At 52.1% G+C, this 19,105-nt stretch overlaps 4 protein-coding genes across 4 annotated transcripts; 2 read left to right on the top strand and 2 right to left on the bottom strand.

Moving 5' to 3' along the window:
• Window positions 1–212: 212 nt before the first annotated feature.
• LOC34621617 lies at window positions 213–7,834 on the top strand. Its single transcript, XM_026334422.1, has 16 exons — window positions 213–844; window positions 1,009–1,124; window positions 1,372–1,449; window positions 1,884–2,212; window positions 2,375–2,435; window positions 2,699–2,813; window positions 3,052–3,243; window positions 3,435–3,558; window positions 3,822–3,978; window positions 4,924–5,625; window positions 5,916–6,001; window positions 6,412–6,545; window positions 6,714–6,843; window positions 7,091–7,185; window positions 7,413–7,487; window positions 7,645–7,834. The coding sequence occupies exons 1-16, from the start codon at window positions 213–215 to the stop codon at window positions 7,832–7,834; spliced, it is 3,216 nt and encodes a 1,071-aa protein (XP_026190207.1).
• Window positions 7,835–8,996: 1,162 nt separating this feature from the next.
• LOC34622772 lies at window positions 8,997–10,456 on the bottom strand. Its single transcript, XM_026334405.1, has 4 exons — window positions 10,367–10,456; window positions 9,822–9,897; window positions 9,479–9,690; window positions 8,997–9,290 (listed from the first exon to the last, which is right to left on the bottom strand). The coding sequence occupies exons 1-4, from the start codon at window positions 10,454–10,456 to the stop codon at window positions 8,997–8,999; spliced, it is 672 nt and encodes a 223-aa protein (XP_026190190.1).
• A 3,617-nt stretch (window positions 10,457–14,073) lies between these two features.
• LOC34622773 (chaperonin CPN60, mitochondrial) lies at window positions 14,074–17,490 on the top strand. The gene is made up of 10 exons (XM_022735916.2): window positions 14,074–14,316; window positions 14,458–14,544; window positions 14,675–14,896; window positions 15,108–15,359; window positions 15,491–15,751; window positions 15,896–16,110; window positions 16,252–16,357; window positions 16,580–16,811; window positions 16,970–17,065; window positions 17,243–17,490. Exons 1-10 carry the CDS (start codon window positions 14,074–14,076, stop codon window positions 17,488–17,490), a joined length of 1,962 nt encoding a protein of 653 aa, XP_022586689.2.
• A 141-nt stretch (window positions 17,491–17,631) lies between these two features.
• On the bottom strand, window positions 17,632–18,962 carry LOC34622774. The gene is made up of 10 exons (XM_026334406.1): window positions 18,676–18,962; window positions 18,506–18,612; window positions 18,385–18,452; window positions 18,243–18,326; window positions 18,154–18,187; window positions 18,048–18,084; window positions 17,948–17,991; window positions 17,805–17,893; window positions 17,715–17,750; window positions 17,632–17,661 (listed from the first exon to the last, which is right to left on the bottom strand). Exons 1-10 carry the CDS (start codon window positions 18,960–18,962, stop codon window positions 17,632–17,634), a joined length of 816 nt encoding a protein of 271 aa, XP_026190191.1.
• Between the last annotated feature and the right edge of the window lie 143 nt (window positions 18,963–19,105).

Genomic DNA, 19,105 nt, shown 5'->3' on the forward strand with positions numbered 1-19,105 from the left:
CTCTAGTGTCTGCTGGCTTCCTACCCGTTGTCGACCTCCATCTCTTTAAAAAATTCCGCGTTTTCTTCAGGAGCACTACCCAGCGGCCCACTGTGGTGCTATGCCTTGTTTTCCCGTGGCATCGCCGGGCACCCTCGTTGAAGCCAGTGACGCTGCCCGAAGCAGCTGCTGACCTCAGGAAGTAGCACAAGCGCAAGGGACCGCGCAAAAAGATGTTCGCATCGCCTTTGCCTCCAGGCCCAGATGTTCCCTGTGTTTCATCCGTCGGGCCAGTGGGATTTGCAAACGCCACCTCAGTTCAGCAGAAGCGACGGGAGGAACAGCATTACGTATTTCAAAAGTATCCAGGCAAAGAATTCAAGGAAACACAGTCGACCAGGAGAGAACCGAAGACTGCCGTGTACTCAACGGCGGATCAGGCGGTTCTCCAGCCACTCCGGTCCCTTGATCCCGACTCTCGAGATCTAAACCTGACTGCCAGTCTAGAAGCATTCGTCGCTGGCGTTCAGGGGCAACAGCACAAAGACGAGCATCCCACCTTCGTCTCTTCGGAGCTCTCAACACACGAAACTGTAGGGGGACTGCGCGACCAACTGCAAAAGGTCTCGAGTGGCGCACAGGGCGGCGAAGTTCATGAACGGCGCGTGATACACACCATGAATGACTACGGATCTTCAGCATACATGCAGGCAGGAGTAGGCTCTGTATTTCCGGAGGCGTATGCAAACAGCTATGTGGTGACAAAAGAAGGGGAGGTCACAACTGCACCCGGAGCAGCCACCTCTTACCAAGTCGTGCTGTCGGACGGCACATCCTATCCGTCAGCTGTCTTTCCTGCAGGTGCGTGTTTACAGCCTCTGTCCTCTTGTTGTAGGAGGAAGCTTGCTTCATGCGGGCTTGCAGCTACTTCAGGGGCTCACATCGGACTCATGGGCGCTAATTACTTCTCCCCGAAATACCCAGCCTGCTGTTGTTGGTTGCGAACTCTGTGCTCCGTGCAGTCGGCAGCAGCAGAGAAGCCGCAAGGAGCACAGCTCCGCAAACAGCAGCAGCGCCGCAGATGTATTCCTCTCCAGCACGAGTGAGCGCAGATGTTGCTGCGTCCTACTACCCCTATACAGAAGGTATGTGAAACAACTTGGCAGGCTCACATGGCAAGCAGCCCAACACACACTGTACTGAAGCACCAGCATCTGTTAGCTTGTGCGCTCCTCCAGTGCCCCCGTCACTGCTGCACATACATACACAGAGAGGGATAGACAGAGACAGAGGCACACAGACACAGACACACACAGACACAGACACACAAACACAGAGATGCAAATATATATTATACAAATGCGTCTGTGCGCCTGCTGCACGCGCGCGCAGCAATCCCCTATGCCGAGGCGGCAACTGTAGGCTCCCCAACAACAGCACCGGGAACAACTACAAATTACTACACGTCTTGTAGGTCAAAGCCCCACAAAACGCATGCCAGTCGCTGCGTTTCCGAATTGCACGCAGCACTGCGCACAGAGGACGGAAGGGCAGTATGCGTAGCACCTCTAACATTTCTTGCTGGACTTTTAAAAATCTTTTCCCGCTCCTCTTTTACCCTTCTCTTTTACCCATTTCTTTTATCCTCCTCCTCTTTTACCCGCCTCTTCTTTATCCTCCTCCTCTTTTACCCATTTATTTTGCCCTCCTCTTCTGTTATGCTTCTCCTCATTTTAACCATCCTCCTCTTTAAGTCATTTATTCCCCTGCTGCTCTTGATCCTCCTCTTTTTACCTATCCAGTGGTAGCTGCAACTGCGTGTGTGCCCGAACGGAGATTGTGCACCTTTCTGTTGCGCCTATCTGCCTGCCTGCCTGCCTCCTTTTCTTGGTTGTTGCTCGCAGATTATCGTCGCCAGTTTCCAGTATCGCCGATTGTGGCAGACTCTGCCATCCCTGGCGACGATGGCATCCCCGCCGTATCCTTGCCACATGAGAGAGATCGCTTGGTGGAAACGAATCGTCTGAGCACTGAACGCCACATCTCGCCAGGAGACGACACTGCAGGGCGTCCATCAACTACCAGCTTGGCAGAGCCAATGCTGCTAGTCGACGGCGTGACTGGTTTGCCGCTGAGAGGACAGACGTCGATCGACCGGGGGACGACCCTCCTCAGCAACCCACTCGCGAATTCTCGTGATTGCAGGCTCCTAACTGCCAAGAAGAAGCTTCTGGTGCGTAGGAGGCTTGAAAAAAGGGGCCCCATCACGCAGCGGGCGGGCTTGCATGCTGCTGCAGTCTGCACGGGGTGGTGTACGTACACCGCAGAGTTCGCCTCCGAGGGGGGAGGATACGAAGGTTGCTCAGTGTCTCCTTTCTTCTTCTTCCCTGCGCAGTCTCGCCCCATGCAGCTGATCCACGTAAACCGATGGGATGGAAAGGAAGTTCTTACTGTTGGTGAGTCCTCTTGTGGTCTCCTGGCGCTGCTTCCTCCTGCGGAGGCAGGATGGGGGGGGGAGGGAAGGGAAGAAGGGGAGACGCAGGCGCCTGCAAGAGGGCTGTCTCGTCTCTTTTAAGCGTTGCCGTCGTAGAGGCACATGCGACAGAGAGACGGCATCGCGCTTCTCGCTCGGATAGGGGGGGAGAGGCGGCACGCTGCAGTTGTGTATCGCTGTGTCTGTCTGTGTGTATGTTTGTCTGCGCGTAATTTTTGGAATCAGATGAAGGCGCTCGCCGATGGCTCGGGGAGATATCTACCCGCTATATCGCCGTGATTTCAATATGCGGAGAGCTTCAAACCGGGAAGTCGGGGCTGGCAAATCTTCTTCTCGATGAGTCCGTCGCGTGTCTGCGGACGCTGCTGTCTGTCTGTCTGTCTGCGTGTTTGTGCGCCTGCCTGCTGTGCTGGACCGAGCGTCGGTGGCAGAAAAAAAATTGGGCAATCCGGCCCTGTTGCATGCACTCACACACAGCCTCCCTTGCTGCTCAGAGAGAGAGAGACTTCTTCGTCGAACTGCTTGGTGCTGGAAAGGCTTGTGCTGTCTAGACGGTTGCGCGTTTTTCCCTGCTGCAGCAGCGTGATGAGCAGCACTTTGGGCTTTGCGGTGGGAACTTCCGTGGCAGCCCCCGTAATCGCGCAGGGTACGCGCTTTGTGCAGCGCGTTGAGTCTGAGGGAAAGACGGAAGGCGTGTGGATGTCTGCCGTGGAGGCGGAGGGTGACAAGGACAATCTGGTGTATCTTGTTCTCGATTTTGAAGGCATCGGGTCGGTGTTGTTTTGCCGCTTCGCGGCGCCTCATTTACCCCTTTTTTCGCGTTTCCCGGGGAGCACCTGCCCTCTCCCTTCCCCCCTTTCTTCCTGCCCCAACCTGCAGGTGATCCTTTTCGCTGCTCTCAAGCGTTCTGAGCCCTTCAGTGCTGCCTCCGTCTGCGAGTGCTCTATGCCTCCGTGCACAGCAGTAAAAGAAAAAGCGTCGAGCATGACCAACGCCTCTTCACCCTTGCTCTGCTGGTGTCGCATTTCCTGGTCTTCGTTACCAGGGGCGCTGTAGACAGCGACACCCTCTTCAGCTTGGCGTCGGTGAGCTGCGTAGAAGTAAATTAACAGAGACCGCTTTTTGCATGCGTGTGTGCATCTGCCGCTGTCTCTTTGAGTCCCTCCATTTCGGCCCTCTGGCGGCGTCATACGTGGGCTCCCCACGTATCACGCAAAATTCAGGGGTGTTTTGGAATCTGGGGGGAGGGGGGAAATGGTCAGTTTCGCTGACAAGCAGAGCCGCCACGCGTCTCTTCCTTCGCCTCAGCGCACTCTTCTGCACAAAAGTTTCTGCATGTAAATTGCAGGCTTCTGCATGGACTCAGCGGCTGCGCGTCACGCACGGCGGTGGAGCAGATCGCCAAGCACAAAAGCCGCCGACTCCCAGCAGTCATGGAGTCTCCCCTGCATCTCCCAATGCGAAGGGCAAGCCTGACGCTGCCTCTTCCTCAAAGGCAGGCTTAGGTTAGTCTGAGTCGGTGGTACACTCGAAGGCCTTTTCGAGTTTGTTTGCAAGGGGCTTCTCGGATGCGTGGTGTCTTGCCGATTTCGCTCTCCTAAAGGAGCGCGAGATGCCTGTCTCTCGCGTTTCCTCTGCACCGAGTCTTTGAAAGCTGCATGATCTACATATTACTATATTATATAGATATTTATGTCTATCTATTGAGTTGTTGGACAGATAGAGATAAAGAGAAACCCCGTGACGGTAGCGTAGCGGCGCGGTTGCGTGGTCCATGGAGGCGTATATCTTTCGTTCTTTGTGGAGGATTGCTCGAGGGCTGAGGCTTCGCAAAGAGCTTTATACTTCTATGGTTTGCTTTCTTCTGTGCATGCGCGTGCCTGCGTATATGGCGATAGGTGCGCATGTCTGCGCAGCAGTATTTCTTGCAGGTCCCCGTGAGAGGTCATTTCGGGGCTGAAGCGCCTTGTGGTGTGTGCATTTGTGTAAATGCGTGTGCATCTGTGTGAATGCGTGTGCATCTGTGTGAATGTGTGTGCATGCATGTGTGTGTGCATGTATATATGTATGCATTCGTGTGCATGTGTGTGCATGTATGTATGCGTGCATTTGTGTGCATGTGTGTGCATTTGTGTGCATGTGTGTGTCCATGTGTGAATGTGTGCATTTGTGTGAATGTGTGTGCATCTGTGTGAATGTGTGTGCATGTATGTGTGTGTGCATGCATGTGTGTGTGCATGTATATATGTATGCATTTGTGTGCATGTGTGTGCATGTATGTAGGTGTGCATGTATATATGAGTGCATTTGTGTGAATGTGAGTGCATGTATGTGCATTTGTGTGTGCATTTGTGTAAGTATGTGCATTTGTGTGTGTATGTGCATTTGTGTGAGCGTGTGTGTATGTATGTGTGTGTGGCATTTTTGGTGTTGCGGATTTGCAGCAGCAGGGACCTCCGCGGGGGGGGGGGGCACCTGGAGGGCTCCCGCCCTGCTGTGGGTTCTTCAAGACTTCAACATGTCGATGGTCGACGAGCAGCAGAATCCGCTGACTGCTGGAGATTATTTGGAGGCTTTGTTGGCGTTGAGTGTGTCTCGCGACGTGCGTGGCTTTAGCCAATTGGCAGCAGGCCTGGAAAGCCCCCAAATTCGCATGGCGCGGCAAGAGGTCTCTGAGTTGTTCGGGGGAGATCGCGACTGCGTTGCTTTACCCTCTCCGCTTGGATTTTATGCCCCTGCTGGTCAGAGTTCGCCTTCAGGCCAGGCTTCGGCAAGGGCGCTGGAGGCTGTCAGCGTTTCGGAGTTTGTTCCACTGTATCAGCGACGGCTTGCGCAGCTGCGGTGTCGCGTCTTTCGCGATTGCAAGGGGAGGGCGCTTGACGGAACTGCGCTTACTGGCTTGGCTCTCACGCGAATTCTGGAAAAGCTTGTGGAAGGCATCAACGGCGGGGAAATCCCGGAGAGCGTGCGGCTCCTGGGGTCCATTCAACACGATGAATGCCGACGCTGGAAGCAAGTCTGCGAAGAAGCGTTCACGAAAGAGCTCAGAGACACCTTTCAAGCGAAGCTGCCCATTCCCTCCAAGGAGCTCCAAGAGGGAGCAGAGAGCTTGCAGCGCAAGTATTCTCACCATTTCAAGATCCACGCAATTGGTCAGTCGTTGTTCGGAGGGGCTTTGTGTGGCAGCCCCGCGCATGCAGGGGGCCAGGGGACGCGTGGCGACGTGCATGCGTTTTTTTAAATTGCTGAGCGCTGTACAGCCCACTGCGTGAGGGCATAGGGAGACAGAGCAGGAGGATAGGGTGCACAAAGAAGGTATGCACAACGCAAAGGTGGATGGGTGTTTTGTCTCGACGACGCTGCAGGTGTTTGATGCTGCTTTGCGTGCTGCATCTGTGTGTCTGTGTTTGCGGGATGCGGGGGCAAAAATTTACACAATCAGGTGATGATGAAGTCCTCCGCCACTACAAGACACAACTGAAAGAAAAACTGCGTCGCATCACTGACAGAGCGTTGGAAGAAAACGAAGTGCGTTCTTCTTGGCCAGCAACGGAGAGCCGCGCTTTTTCAACGTCCCCATACAGCGATCGGGATAGTCACATAGATAGTTAGATAGAAAGAGAAAGAGAGAGAGACGAAGAGTGCTGCCCTGCGCGCTTGCCATGGGGAGTTACATGAGATTCATATATGTATATATGCATGTATATGCGCATGCTTGCTGCACTGTGGTACTGTGGAGAGAAGCCTTTCGCGGTTTTAGTGGCCGTCTGTCGGCATCTTTGCAATGCATATAAGGGGCCATTTCGTCCTGTTGCGCCGCTGCTTCACGCTGTGCTACCGAGGACGGTGACGCATGAAAGAGAAAGAGACTCTGGGCGTTTTTGCTGCATCGCGCGTGTGGCGTTTGTTGCTCCGACACTTTGAATGGGCTGTTTCAGAGGCATGCGGAGTGGAAGTGTCGGCAGAAGGCCAAGATGCTGAGTGACAAACTTGGCATCGACCAGAAAATCAGCGGGAAGTTGTACATGGATCTGCAGGCGCTCAACGATGATTTGGCCCTGCTGCGTCAGGAGTACGCTCCCAACTCTTATTGCCGGCATGCTTGCTTTTGCTGCACACTGCTCTGCCAGCTCGTCTCACGCTGTGACGTTGATGGGTTCGCACCCGCAGCCGTGCCAGCGCCCTTCTTGGCTGCATGCCCATGTGCCGATTTTGTAGCTCAACGTGCGCGTCTGCGCAGGTACAACGCAGACATACGAGGCCCTCGCTACGTGCATCAACGCGTTCTCAACGAGTACATTGACCAGCTACTGTCTAGGGGGGCAAACGCCGTCGCGGATGCCTTGCAGGATCTTGCACGAGACTCCGAGGTGCTGAGGCTATGCGGGCTGTTTTTATCGGCACTTGCGATTTTTTTCACGTGGTGGAATTCGTGTTCTGCACACTCTGTTCGGACGCAGCTGCAACCCGCTTTTACATTACGCATGGTTTCGATGGGTGTCATGCCGCTGTTTTGCTCCTCGCCACTGTCTGCCTGAGTAGTGCGTTTGAGTAGTAAGAATTTGCGACATGGGCCTTCGTGTGTGGGGGGAATGGGCATGCACTGCTGCTTTTCAGCGTACAGCAGCTCTGCTGCACCAGAAAACAATGGACGCTGAGCGGAAGGGAGACAAAGCTGTAAAGCTTGAGCAAGAACTGCAAAATAAGGACTAGTACGCAAGCTGGGGTGCTTGTCTCATTTGGCTGTTATTACCCGGGGCATGCCTGAAGTTGCGCTGCGTAGCGTGCTTGATATCGAATTAAATCGTTTAGGAGAGAGCTGGCAGTCCTCGCTTGCACTTTTGCTGCAGCGAGACTGAGCAGCAGCGTAGTAGCGTGCCTGTTGTTGAATTGAGTCATTTGAGAGAGCTGGTCGTCACTGGTGTGCATTTTGCTGCAGCGAGACTGAGCAGCTGCGCCGCGAGCTAGAAGACGAGCGCGAGCAGCAGACTCTCCAGGAGGAACGTTATAAGCAGTGCGTCACCCCTGCAGGCAGCTTCTTTCCCCAGTCTGTGCCCCCTCTTTTGATCCATGAGGATCAGCGCCTTGTTGGCTGTGTGTCTGCATCAGACAGTGCACTGCAACACGTGTGTGTCTCGTTTTGCTGGCTCCGCCGCTGCCGCCTTCTGCAGGGAGACAAAGGAGCTGCGCCGCGAGCTGGCGGAGCAGCGGGAGACAAATCAGCGACTGAGCGCTCTGTATCACTCGAGGGTGTTGGACGAAGAAGACGCTTACCGCTATGGCCCTCGCCGCAGCAAACACAGTGCAGTTGGTTTGAATGATCAGGCCCGTTGCTTCGGCAACAGGTGCACCCTTATGTGAACGCGCAGGGAGAGAGGTGCTCTGGCTGCCTGCCTGGGAGCCTAAGACCACTATTGCCTCTTAGGTAGTGGGCTTTCAAGAACAGCGGTAGTGCGAGCAATAATAAAAATCCTCATCTCTCCTGTCAATAAGGGTATTGTCAAAAACTTAATGGGGCATTTTATAGTTGACCGAATAGTTTTCGCTTTGACGGATTGTCGACTCCCGTCCAGCGAGCGACTTAGGGACGTCTTCGGCTTGCTTGTGACATGCGTATGCCGCTTCAGCGGTCTCACAAATATCTCCGGTGCTCGATGCGCACGCGCAGTGTTTGTCTGCGTGTTTCCAGAGCTGCTTTCGCCACCTGTCACACTACGTCTGATGTAGAGCAGCTTCCTAGACCGCGCTGTGCGCACTTTGCGGAACGATTGTGCCGGGCAGAACACCAGTCTACTAATGCGATTCGTTCGTTGCGAAAAAGCCTAGTAATGGACATAAACGTAATTAGAGAGTAGAGTGTTTCGGCGGGGTTTGCTGCATGGACTTCCCTCGCTACCCATGTGGTCTGCCAGGAGCCTCGCCACCGTAGCTAGGGCGAGTGAGTCTGACGTCAGAGAAGCTCCAGCGAATCGTCTCAGCTTAGCAAGCCCCTGTGAAAACGTTCCACTGCCGAGTACGTTTGAGGTACTCAACAGGAAACAAACAGAGCGGCCATGCGGCGGCCTTACGGGGAAGAGTGTAGCCTAATGCACTCCGCCCCGTTTGGGGTGTATATCCTCTCAGCGGCTACAAGTGGCACTGCAGTGGCATCTACAACTTATGCGCATTCCGTACCAGATCCATGGACAGTGTAAGGCGTATGGTGCACAGCGGCCGTATATCGGCATCGCGTGGCTGCCCAGTCGTCGTTATTACACAGCAAGCGAGCCCGACTTTCCACAAAGCTTCCTCCTCCTAACCCTACACACAGCCATCTTGGTGGGCTTTGCTGCATCCTCCGCCCATCGAGGGGAACAATATCTCCCATCTCAATTCGCGAAGCGCGCTGGGATGCCAAAGCGCAGGGAGCGAGCTCCTGCTTGCTGAGCTGGCACAAGGCAAGTAGGAGACCTGAGGAATGCAGCTGGCTTGCGGCGTGGTGGGCTTGTTTTGCACGTCCATAGCGCTGGAATTTCCACACGCTTTAACTAAATTGGTAAGGAACGTTATTCGGAGGCGAGGAACCCTGGTATGTCCGAGTCATAACAGGCGTGCAAGGTAGATTGCTCCTTTGAAGATTTTGGGAAAAGGCAAGGCGCTGCTCAAAGTTGCTGTGAGCATATACATTGCCCGTGGCCACGGCGTACGCTTGCTGAGCCATTCTATTCACCTGAGCTTGCTCGAAGCGCTGCTGTTCTTCCGTCATTGAAGGTGCAGTTGCGTAGGCTGTGCCGCCTGGCAGCTCTGTAACTAGGGGCTCAGAGTATGCATTTGAATCCTGTTGACACCACAAGCAAGAGAAGCAGTTCCTAGACAGCCAGACCTTCAGGCGCAGAAACTCGAACTACAAAGGGATTAATCGCGTGGAGGGGGGTGGAAGTAGAAGGGGAAAATGCGCATCGTGGACGAGCCTGCGAGAGAGCAGGCAGCCGACCCTTGGTGAGAAAATGGAATTGGGGCACTTACAGGCATGCAGCACTGCATCAGACCAAGACCTGAAGGATCGACGCATTCTGCTGTAGCGTTGCCACATTCAGCAGCCTCAACTGGATCCAACGGGCAACCTTGGTTGCACAAGAGGTCTCCAGGGTTCAGGCACTTGTACTGGCCGACCCACATTTTGGGTTTGTCCTTATTCGGATAGAAAATATAGGTACCATTTCCACCCTTGACTTGGTCTGTGAGGAGGACGGAGACGCAAAATGCACGAAAGAGCATTTGTTATAGGGGCTAGTGGCCAGGTTCTCAGCATTTGCAACTAGCGCTAGGAAGAAGCATTTTTGTTTCCGCCGCTGCCCTCCAGGCTCACTAGAGAAATCGAATGACCGCGTCTGGTCCAGAAGACGCTTGGGGAAGTCAGGATCTTCAGGTAGCTCGGCATCGCCCTGAAGAACAACATTTGCTGAAACAGACCAGTGGTATTTATCGTGGGTGCACTGGAGATGCGGGTCCTGCTCTTACATCCAGAACAACTGCGCTGGCAAGTTATCGATACGACAGCAAAATTTCTACGCTCATTCAACAGGTACGAGAACAATTAGCACTTTATTTCACAATCAATCCAGGACCGCCCATCGGCAGCTGCAGCCAAACAGAGGACCTGGGTTACTGCTTTGATCGGTATAATCTAGGCATTGTAAATCTTTAAAAGCCGCACAGGGACAACAGCTTGTAAAGTGGCTTGAAGGGTATACGCGTGTGAGTGCTTTTTTGATATGATTGCCACGCAGTACTACGGCTCTTCAGGTTCTTGCAGGTGGCTGCTAGCGATAAAGGCGAGACCACAGGCTACTCCTGCTATGTACTCTCAGTCAGGCCTGGAACTGCTAATCGCATCTACAGTGGATTACATACCTCTTTGTAGGTGTGGACGTAAGTGTGGCAACAGAGATCCTTGGTAGCGATGCGTTTGGGCTTGTCGTCGGCGCTGGCGCTGTTCCCCATCCTGAATGCTTTGGTCTGTCTGCGCTGCCGTAGGAACGAAAGGCAGTTGCAAAAATCTAAAACGTGATTCAATATCCGCACACGTGAGCGGCTGAATGAAGAGCAGAAAAAACCTTATGGCGCCAGCCCGATGCAGCCAGCGCAGATCGATGCGGCCAACAACATGCCGCTAGAGCAGACTACGGGAGGACCCCTGCCTGGGTATGGGGTGCCTCTATGCACGGAATCTCAGGACAATTATATTTCAAACGCACGCAACATTTCAATGGCTTCTCTTTGAATAATGATGGTCTTAAGCCCAATGTAGCGGATGTCGGCACCGGCATGATTGCAGCTGGCTGTGTATGAATGAAGGCTCCTGCAGCACTGAACCTACTTAGGGGACACCAGATTTTCTCTGGTGCGTAAAGAATCCCTTTGAGCAACACTTTTATTATGCTAACAATATGACCACTATGTACAAGCAAAAAGGAAGTCTTTTCGTTTATTGCAGTGGTTGGTTGCATACCCCGGATAGTGGCTTGACACTGAATTTGTACGCTCATGGACCCCGATGTTTTCAAAGTCAAACCATACTCAAAGCATTTGCTTTGCAGTATCACCACTACTTCAGTATTGTATCCTTCCAACAGGTACAACCCAAAGGATTATCTTCGAGCAACTAAACCGAGTGTTCTTGCTGCACCAACGCAGTACTGAATCACCCGATCCTGTACCAAGAGCTGAATAAGCTCGTTCCCGCCCCCGAATAAGCTCCATGCACTTAGATAGTGTTTTGAGAAGACATTGTATGCATTTTATGCCTCTTTACACGCAACAAGCGCACCAATAAGGGAGTACCAGTCATTTGCGTTGCCGTACTGTCTAGGGGAGGCATCGGATTGCCCGGCAGGCAAGGTATACATCAATCGAAGTGCTCCTATACATGAAAAACCTCTGTTGTAGGACTAGTTCAACTGAAGATTTTTACTTCTACGTCACAGCATTTCTTGCCTCCTCTAGTCGGATGAGTGTGGTGCCCTCATTATTCTCAGAACGAGGTGTACTGTTGCCTCTGCACAGGCTTACACGCTGGTGGAACTGTGGGGCAAGCCAGTTTATATGCCACTGTCAGCCTCTAAAAGCGGAAAGGACAGAAACGCGTAATTTTGAAAGAGTGCATTGCCATATCATACATTAGGGAGCAATTCCCACTTTCAAATCGATATTGGACTTGAGCAGTCAAGTGAGCAGGCACCTATAGCATAGCTTAATATTGAAGAGTGCATGGACACCAGTCTAGCAGTAAAGCAGTAGCGAAAACATTCACCCACAGAGCAGCCAGCTGCAGTTCGGAAATGACACTACCAACACGCAGTAGCCGAACATGTGAATTGCAGTTCCATTTGCCACTATCAATACTCGACACGGATACATAGGGCTGCCCTTCCTTCTACGTGGAGTTATGGCTGTTTAGTCTTGTGTTTCTCCGGTCAGCTCCCGCAAAAAGAGTGGGTCAGCGGGAAGCTCGACAGCCTTGCGCCTATAGTGAATTTTTTTCATACAAGCAAATACGGTACACAGTCCCTGCGAACGGATCCATTATGTAACTTGAGAGCTTAGGTGTTCGGCCACAGCCTTATGAGCAGTACAATATTGAGGATGGCACGTCCATAGTGAAGCTAAGAGTCTCGCTCAGCAATCGCGAAACATATCTGGAGGCATCTGTACGATGACTACTATCTGTGAAGCCTTCAAGTATCAAACCAGGTCTTATAAACTGCATACTATCTGCCAACGCAAAAATGTGAACGCTTCTACAGCAGCGCACTGTTTTGCGCTGCCTATGCTCCCCAAAATGATCCAAACACACCAATGTGTATTCAGAAAGCCAACATGGCAGATACTAGCTTGGCTGAAGGCGGGTGCCATTTTGCTCATGCGTTAGCGGAAAAGGTCAGATAAATGAGGCACCCTCTTGAAGGATGCTGTGGGAAACATTGCCCACAGCACGACTTACCCTACTACCGAAGGTACTTGCTACTGCACCTTCATAATTAAAGAAAAAAACTTATTTTGATATTGAGGACTAATTTTCCAAACTCGTTCGTGGAACTTGTCTCATACTGGTCCTTGACAAAACTGCACCCGAGGCAGGAGGGAGTTTGGAGCCCACCCGTCAAACAGGTATGAAAGGAAAGCATGGAAAGTACCTAAATGCCTACAAGCAAATAGCGCTGTCTATGTTCAGTCACACGTTTGAACGGTGATATCTTGGCTAAGTGAACCTGCATTCTTAGAATCTCTCTCAGATCCTACACGGAACTTCCCGTAAGCGGTCTCAAGTGTGGGAGTATTTGCTGCTGTCTGCGGGCCTCAGAATGGGGAGTGCGGCTCAGGCACGCCTTCAAATCATCTGTTGATAGAACAGAAGCAATCTCAAAGAGCTAGATGTAAGTGATTGGGAAAGGCCACAGATTGCACAAAGCGAGGACACTCCGCTTCATGGAACCGCGCACGATTGTCATGCCCATAATGCTTGTACAAAAGTGCATTCCTGCAACCTTGCGGTGATAGATGTAGGGAGCAAGCGCTAACCACGTCAATCGAGATTGATGCATGTGCTCGAGTGCATCAATTATCCAGCAAAAGTGCATGATATTGGAGAGCCTTCCGCAGCAGACTGAAAGCCGATCAGCGTGGCGAATGCTACATCCTTGGCCAAAGTATACCTCCATGAATCTGGTGCAGTCAAGATTGTGTGTGTGTTTCCCGGCAAGCCCGATGCACCAGGCACATCGTATGTACCGGGCTGAGGTACACTTGAGCGCTTCTACTGCATCCGTCATATTCAGTATGGATTAGTAAAGAAGTGACTCTTGAGCTTGTCTTTTCCTGTGCCTCATTTATTGCAGGGCAATGACACCTCAGTATAGCACGCAATGTTGTGTGCGCGCCCCAGGTGCTCTGTGCGACTAGCTGTGAATGATCGGAGTGCTGAAAGGGTGCAGCCAAGTAAACCCTGGCTTCCCCTCTCCCCTCCTTGCACGAAGTCTGCTGGTTGCGAGCACGACGTAGGCAGGACTTTTCTGGGATACACTCATTAGCTTTGTAGTAATTTTATATTGACTCTGCAGGTATTGTTTCCATAAGAAGACTGTAGATGGGACGGTTACACCGCAGTTGGTACTTCACCGCCAGCCAGCAAATGACTTTTTGGGTAGTTCATGCCATCCCCATTAACATAGATCATTCACTACTACTCAAAGCACGAAATCGTGACTATACACAACCTCGTGGCCCTCCAAGCCGTGAGACAATTACTGTGTGTACTCTTACACGCTGGGGCTGGCCTTTTTGCGAGAAGGCCACCAAATTGCGACGCTAAGACACCATGTCTGTCTGAAGCTAGCTGATATTCGGATTCAAACTATAGAAGCAATCAATAATCTACTCGGGACTGTTACTTGACAGTGATCACAATAGCGCCCAAGGGGGGCTGATGGGGTCAGTCCTCTCGAGATCCTCCTCTCAGCCCCACTGCTCTGCCTTGCCCCGACATTTCATCCGGTGCTTCTCGCTCATGGGATAAACAGTTCCACGTTGATAAGTAGGGTATTGTACTCCATTGAACGGAAATGGGGATTCATGTTGCGCTGCTTCCTTTGGCCGCCTACATGGCGGCCGCCTCAGTGTCTTCTGTCGAAGGCTTCCAGACCTCGCGGAGCTATTCAGTAATGGGCCCATCCAGTATTCATGGTATGGGATCTGTTAGAGCTTCCTATCCAGCTTCCTCACTGCAAACAGGATCGACGCCGTTCGCTGCTCTGGCCGCCCCACACCTCGCCAGGCAACCCTCGACGCCCTCTTCGAGGACCTTCGTGAGTAATCTACAGAGCAGGCGCAGTATTGTCCTGCACTGTGAAGCACCCACGCTCTGTCTATAGACTGGTACTGTAACACGCATTTGCAATTAACATGTGCTGGCGCCGTGCACGTGCCCACTGCTGAAATGCTTGCAGGCCAGGAGATCAAAGAAGATCATTTTGGCCGATGAATGCAGAAATCAGCTACTTGAAGGCATTCAACAGGTCGCAGACGCTGTGCGAGTAAGCCCACCTTGGCGGGAGTCCCCGTTCTTGACCCCGGACTCGACATGTTTTCCGAGTCGAGGCCCCCCGTACTTCGCGCACTAGCACACACCTTTTGCATCTTTCACCTCTCATTTGCAATGAATAGGTTACACTGGGGCCTCGTGGGCGCAATATCTTGCTGGAAAAGGACTATGGACCTCCACTCATCGTGAACGACGGCGTCACGATTGCTCGTAACATTGAACTGCCCAATCGGGCCCACAATGCAGGAGCGAAATTAGTGCAAGAAGTTGCCTCCACTTCAGATGAATGGGCTGGAGACGGTACCTCCTCGACGACCATCCTTACCGCAGAAATTGCGAAAAAGGTAAGCCTTCGCGTGTTCTCAGGTGAACCAGGCCGGCTTTCTGGTAGTTCTCACGCCGTGCTTCGTTTTGGGGCCTAAGCCACTGCTTGCTTCTTTCAGAGCCTATTACTGACCACACATGTAACCAACAACGAAGCAATGCCAAGGCTCTCTCTCTTACCCCATGTTATAAGTGGGCCCTAATGGAGACATGTTTCGGCCATTCATGCAGGGTGTAGAGTACGTGAACCAGGGACACAATCCAATCCCTCTGCAGCGCGGCATTCAGAAGGCAGCACGCATCATGATGGACGAAGTGCGGAACCTGGCAAAGCCAGTCAACGGCTTCGGGGATTTGCTGAACATCGCAACCGTCGCTACGAGTGGGAATGCCGCGATGGGAGAAGTGATCGCAAGGGCATTCGACAAGCTGGGCAACCATGCTGCTATTGTGCTCGAAAACAACCCGTCACAGGAGGACACCGTACGTGCTCCGTTTCAGAGCATTTCCGAAGACGACTTGCAGATAGGGACTGCGGGCAGCGACGGACCGAGGGGGCTGTGGGAATGTACTTTCTGCCACGAGACTGCTCTGCACGTGTTGCTGTGTTGCAGCTCGAGTTCACCGAAGGATACACATTTGAGAGAGGCTACTCGTCTCCGTACTTCCTGCTTGGCGAGGAAGCTGACTTCATTGAGTGGAAGAACCCTCACGTGATGGTCTGCGACTATAAGATAGAAAGCGCACAGGCCATGCTCCCCATCCTGGAGCACTTCGTCAGAACTAAAGAACCCCTTGTCATCATCGCCGAGGACTTCTCCACGGATATGCTGCAAACGTGCATCATTAACAGCATGCGCAGGCTCCTCAAAGTGGTAAGCCATCCCGCGGACGGCTGTGCTTAGCACTCTCGGCCTCGTTGCAAGACGCTACTGCATTGCCAGTGCGCGTGTCTCGCCTTGGTGGTCGGGTGTAGAAGGGCTGAGGAGGGCAAGCGCCATAGGGCCTGTTGCGCTCAGGTGACGATCCGTGCTCCATCCTTTGGCGAGCGCCGAAAGGACTACTTGCGTGACATCGCCGTCGCAACAAATGCACAACTCATTTCGAAGGATTTGGGTCTACCACTGGAAGAAGCGACGCCTGAGCATGTAGGAAGTGCCCAGGGTGTTGTTGTCAGGAAGGACAGAACTTCGATTCTGACGAGACCAGAGTTTCAGGACCAGATCCAAGAACGGTACGGGCTGTATACAGGGCGAGGGTTTTTCTCTAGGTACTTTGTACCATTGGAGTGGGATGCTCAGCGCGAGGCGTTGCCCCCTTCTCACATGCGCTGACCGCGGACGTGCTACCCTGTTTTGCCTGCGATCAACTGAAGTGTTCAGAGACTCCAGGGAGAGATGGAATCGGCAACGTCGAAGTTCGACAAGGACAAACTTGGCGAACGCGTTGCTGCCCTTTCCGGGGGTATTGCGAGGATAATGGTGAGTGCACCCTTCTAGCTGTGTTACAGACCAAACGGCAAAGGAATGGACATGACACACAGATTGGCCAGTGTTTATCCCATCATACACAACCATGAGTAAAAAAGCGTGTACGCGAGGTTTTACTTTAGCCAGATTGTTTACTCACAAATCTTGGGCATAGTGTGCCGCCCTCCAGGGTGGAATGCATATTCTTCCATCTCATGTTTAAAATACCTGCAGATTGGGGCATCTACGGAGACGGAGCAGAAAGAAAAAAAACTCCGGTACGAAGACGCCATTAATGCAGTCAGAGCAGCCATTGAAACTGGCTACGTGCCAGGCGGTGGCGTCACGTACCTCGCCCTCAGTACGGATCAGTTCCGTTCTAAGGTCCTGAAAATGGTGGAAGAGACTGCTCGCGAGGAAATGAAGGGCATTGACGAATCAACAGGAGAAGAATTCCAGGTTGTCGGTAAGTACTCTCGCAAAAAGCGGAGTCTAGCAGAGAGGCTCTGTGGCGATTCACTGGCTAGCCTTGATGTTGCAAAACCATCTACTACACGAAAATAGAGAAAATAACTTTCACAGTCTAAATCCGTAGCGCCACGGATGGCGTCTGGGCTGATGCAGAGGAAATGGAAAGCGAGATTGAGCTGCAGAAGGCTGGTGCCACAATTGTTGCGGACTCTATGGAATCCATAACGAAGCAGATCGCCTTAAACGCTGGTATGCAGTCTGCAACACTAAACTCCTACTGCGTTCCGTATGAACATTTTAGTGTTTAATTATGAAATGAGTAGCGGGTCTACGTCTGGATTTTGTGTTTCCACGTCACCATCCGTCAAATTGCAACACGGGGCATTTTATGCAACTTTCATCAAAGTGTTGAGGTTCCATGCACAGGTCTGGATGGAGACAGAGTTGTTAATGCCATCTTGAAGGCCAACAAGCCGTTCGGGTTTGGCTGGAATGCCAAGACGAACAAATTCGGAGATATGATTAGCCAGGGCGTCATTGATCCCGCCAAGGTATGTATTTCTGCAATTGAGCACTCAACCTCCGTGGCAGGCCTTGTTCTAACGACCGAGGGCATGATGATTGAAGAGGAGCAGGAAAGAAACAAGTCATCTCCTGATGATGGAGAACTATAGAGACAGCATTGCCACGGCAACAACAGCTTGTGAAGTAATAGTGCAGCAGGAATCAAGTTCCGCCGCTTAGTTTGAACAGCGGAAGAAGTCGGAGTGCTCGGGCAAGTTGCACGGGCTTCCTATCCTTAACATAGTAGGCAGCTAGCGAACAGCAATTTCAATGGCAGAAACCTGCACAAGCGAATGTTTTTGTCTATATTACTTCACTGTATGCACCGGCTTACTCCCCAGCTCTGATCGAAGGGGTCGTCCGTTTCAATCTGATTCCTCGATTTTAAAACTTGGTACCAGTAAGCGGTGTGGTACTGTCTCACCGTGCTCCCAAAAGAAACTGTCACAGAATCCTTGTCATGTGGAACAACGACTTCTATGGGCGTGGAGAACTTGCCCTCCCCAACGGGTCCTTTAAAACTCGAATTCATGTGTGCATTCATCAGTGGTTGGTAATCTGACCCACCGCCACAAGCGTTGACTGCATTCTGCTCAAAGTCTTGAGAGTGTCTGGAGCAACACTGGATATAAGACTCGATATTTCATGAAATAAACAGTGCACGTACCGTTCAGTCCATGCGTATGCGAGACCCCCATCCGCCCCTGCGTGGTAACAGGAGCGAAATCGAGTTCAAAATTCGCTTTACAAGGCAAAGGTTTTGTTTGCCCTACCCGTGTCTAGGCGCATAAAGCCTGTCTCTCCGACCTACGGCGCTTGATTATGTCAGGCCAATGGGTTACTGTGCGGAGTTCGGTCATACCCATGCATCAATGAAGTGGAATACGGCTTTGACACGCAGCTCGTTATGGGGCGGTAATTGCTTAAAAACCTTGCTTATTTCTCCCTATAGACGTGAATGATCCCAGTTTTTTTCAGTTCGTTCATGCTTGGGTCGGCCACACCTTTGCAAACTTCCCATAACCTCCGAGCATGGATATGCCAGCGCACGACGAAACAATTTCATGAGACGCTGCTCTATAAATGAGTTTTTTTCAATTACTTGGGTTACAATCAGCAGCAAACCTGGGTTATCCCATCCCTCGGCACTCCCTGAAGTGAAGTCTTCACGATGCGTCGTGCGGAACTGGGGAACTCCGCGGACTGTTAGTGGCCCTTGCAAATCAAGAGAGCTGAAAATTGCCAATAGTGCACACTCCATGCATCCAATACTATACGCTTTCGTTGGTACACACCTCGTGGAAAGGTTAGCATGGATGTGCATAGTGTCTTCATCGTCAACACTAAGTATGGTTGATCTTGGACTTGCAATGATGAAACTGCCAGAGCTGTCAATACCCATTTGGAACTGATCTACGTCATTCCCAATGCCGATTAATGCGTTTCGGCCGCTCGCGGGGGCTACCCGGAGCTGCCCGACCACCATCCCAGCCTGCACCACTGGACTGTCCGTAGCGGCTGCATCGGCATCCAATTTAAAGAAGAGTGCTGCAGCTCCAACAAGCGTTAGGGAACGTAACATCTTCTAAACAAAATACGTAAGTGCCCTTCCAAGGGATACACGCTCGCCATACAAAACATGGCACGGGCGAATCCTGTTTTGTGTCACGGTTAGTGTATGTACACCATGAATCTGAACGGCCCGATTCCTTCCACAAATACGCA

This window comes from Cyclospora cayetanensis, unplaced genomic scaffold (genome assembly GCF_002999335.1).
Source record: "Cyclospora cayetanensis isolate NF1_C8 unplaced genomic scaffold, CcayRef3 CcayRef3_contig_41, whole genome shotgun sequence".
Classification (NCBI taxonomy): domain Eukaryota; phylum Apicomplexa; class Conoidasida; order Eucoccidiorida; family Eimeriidae; genus Cyclospora; species Cyclospora cayetanensis.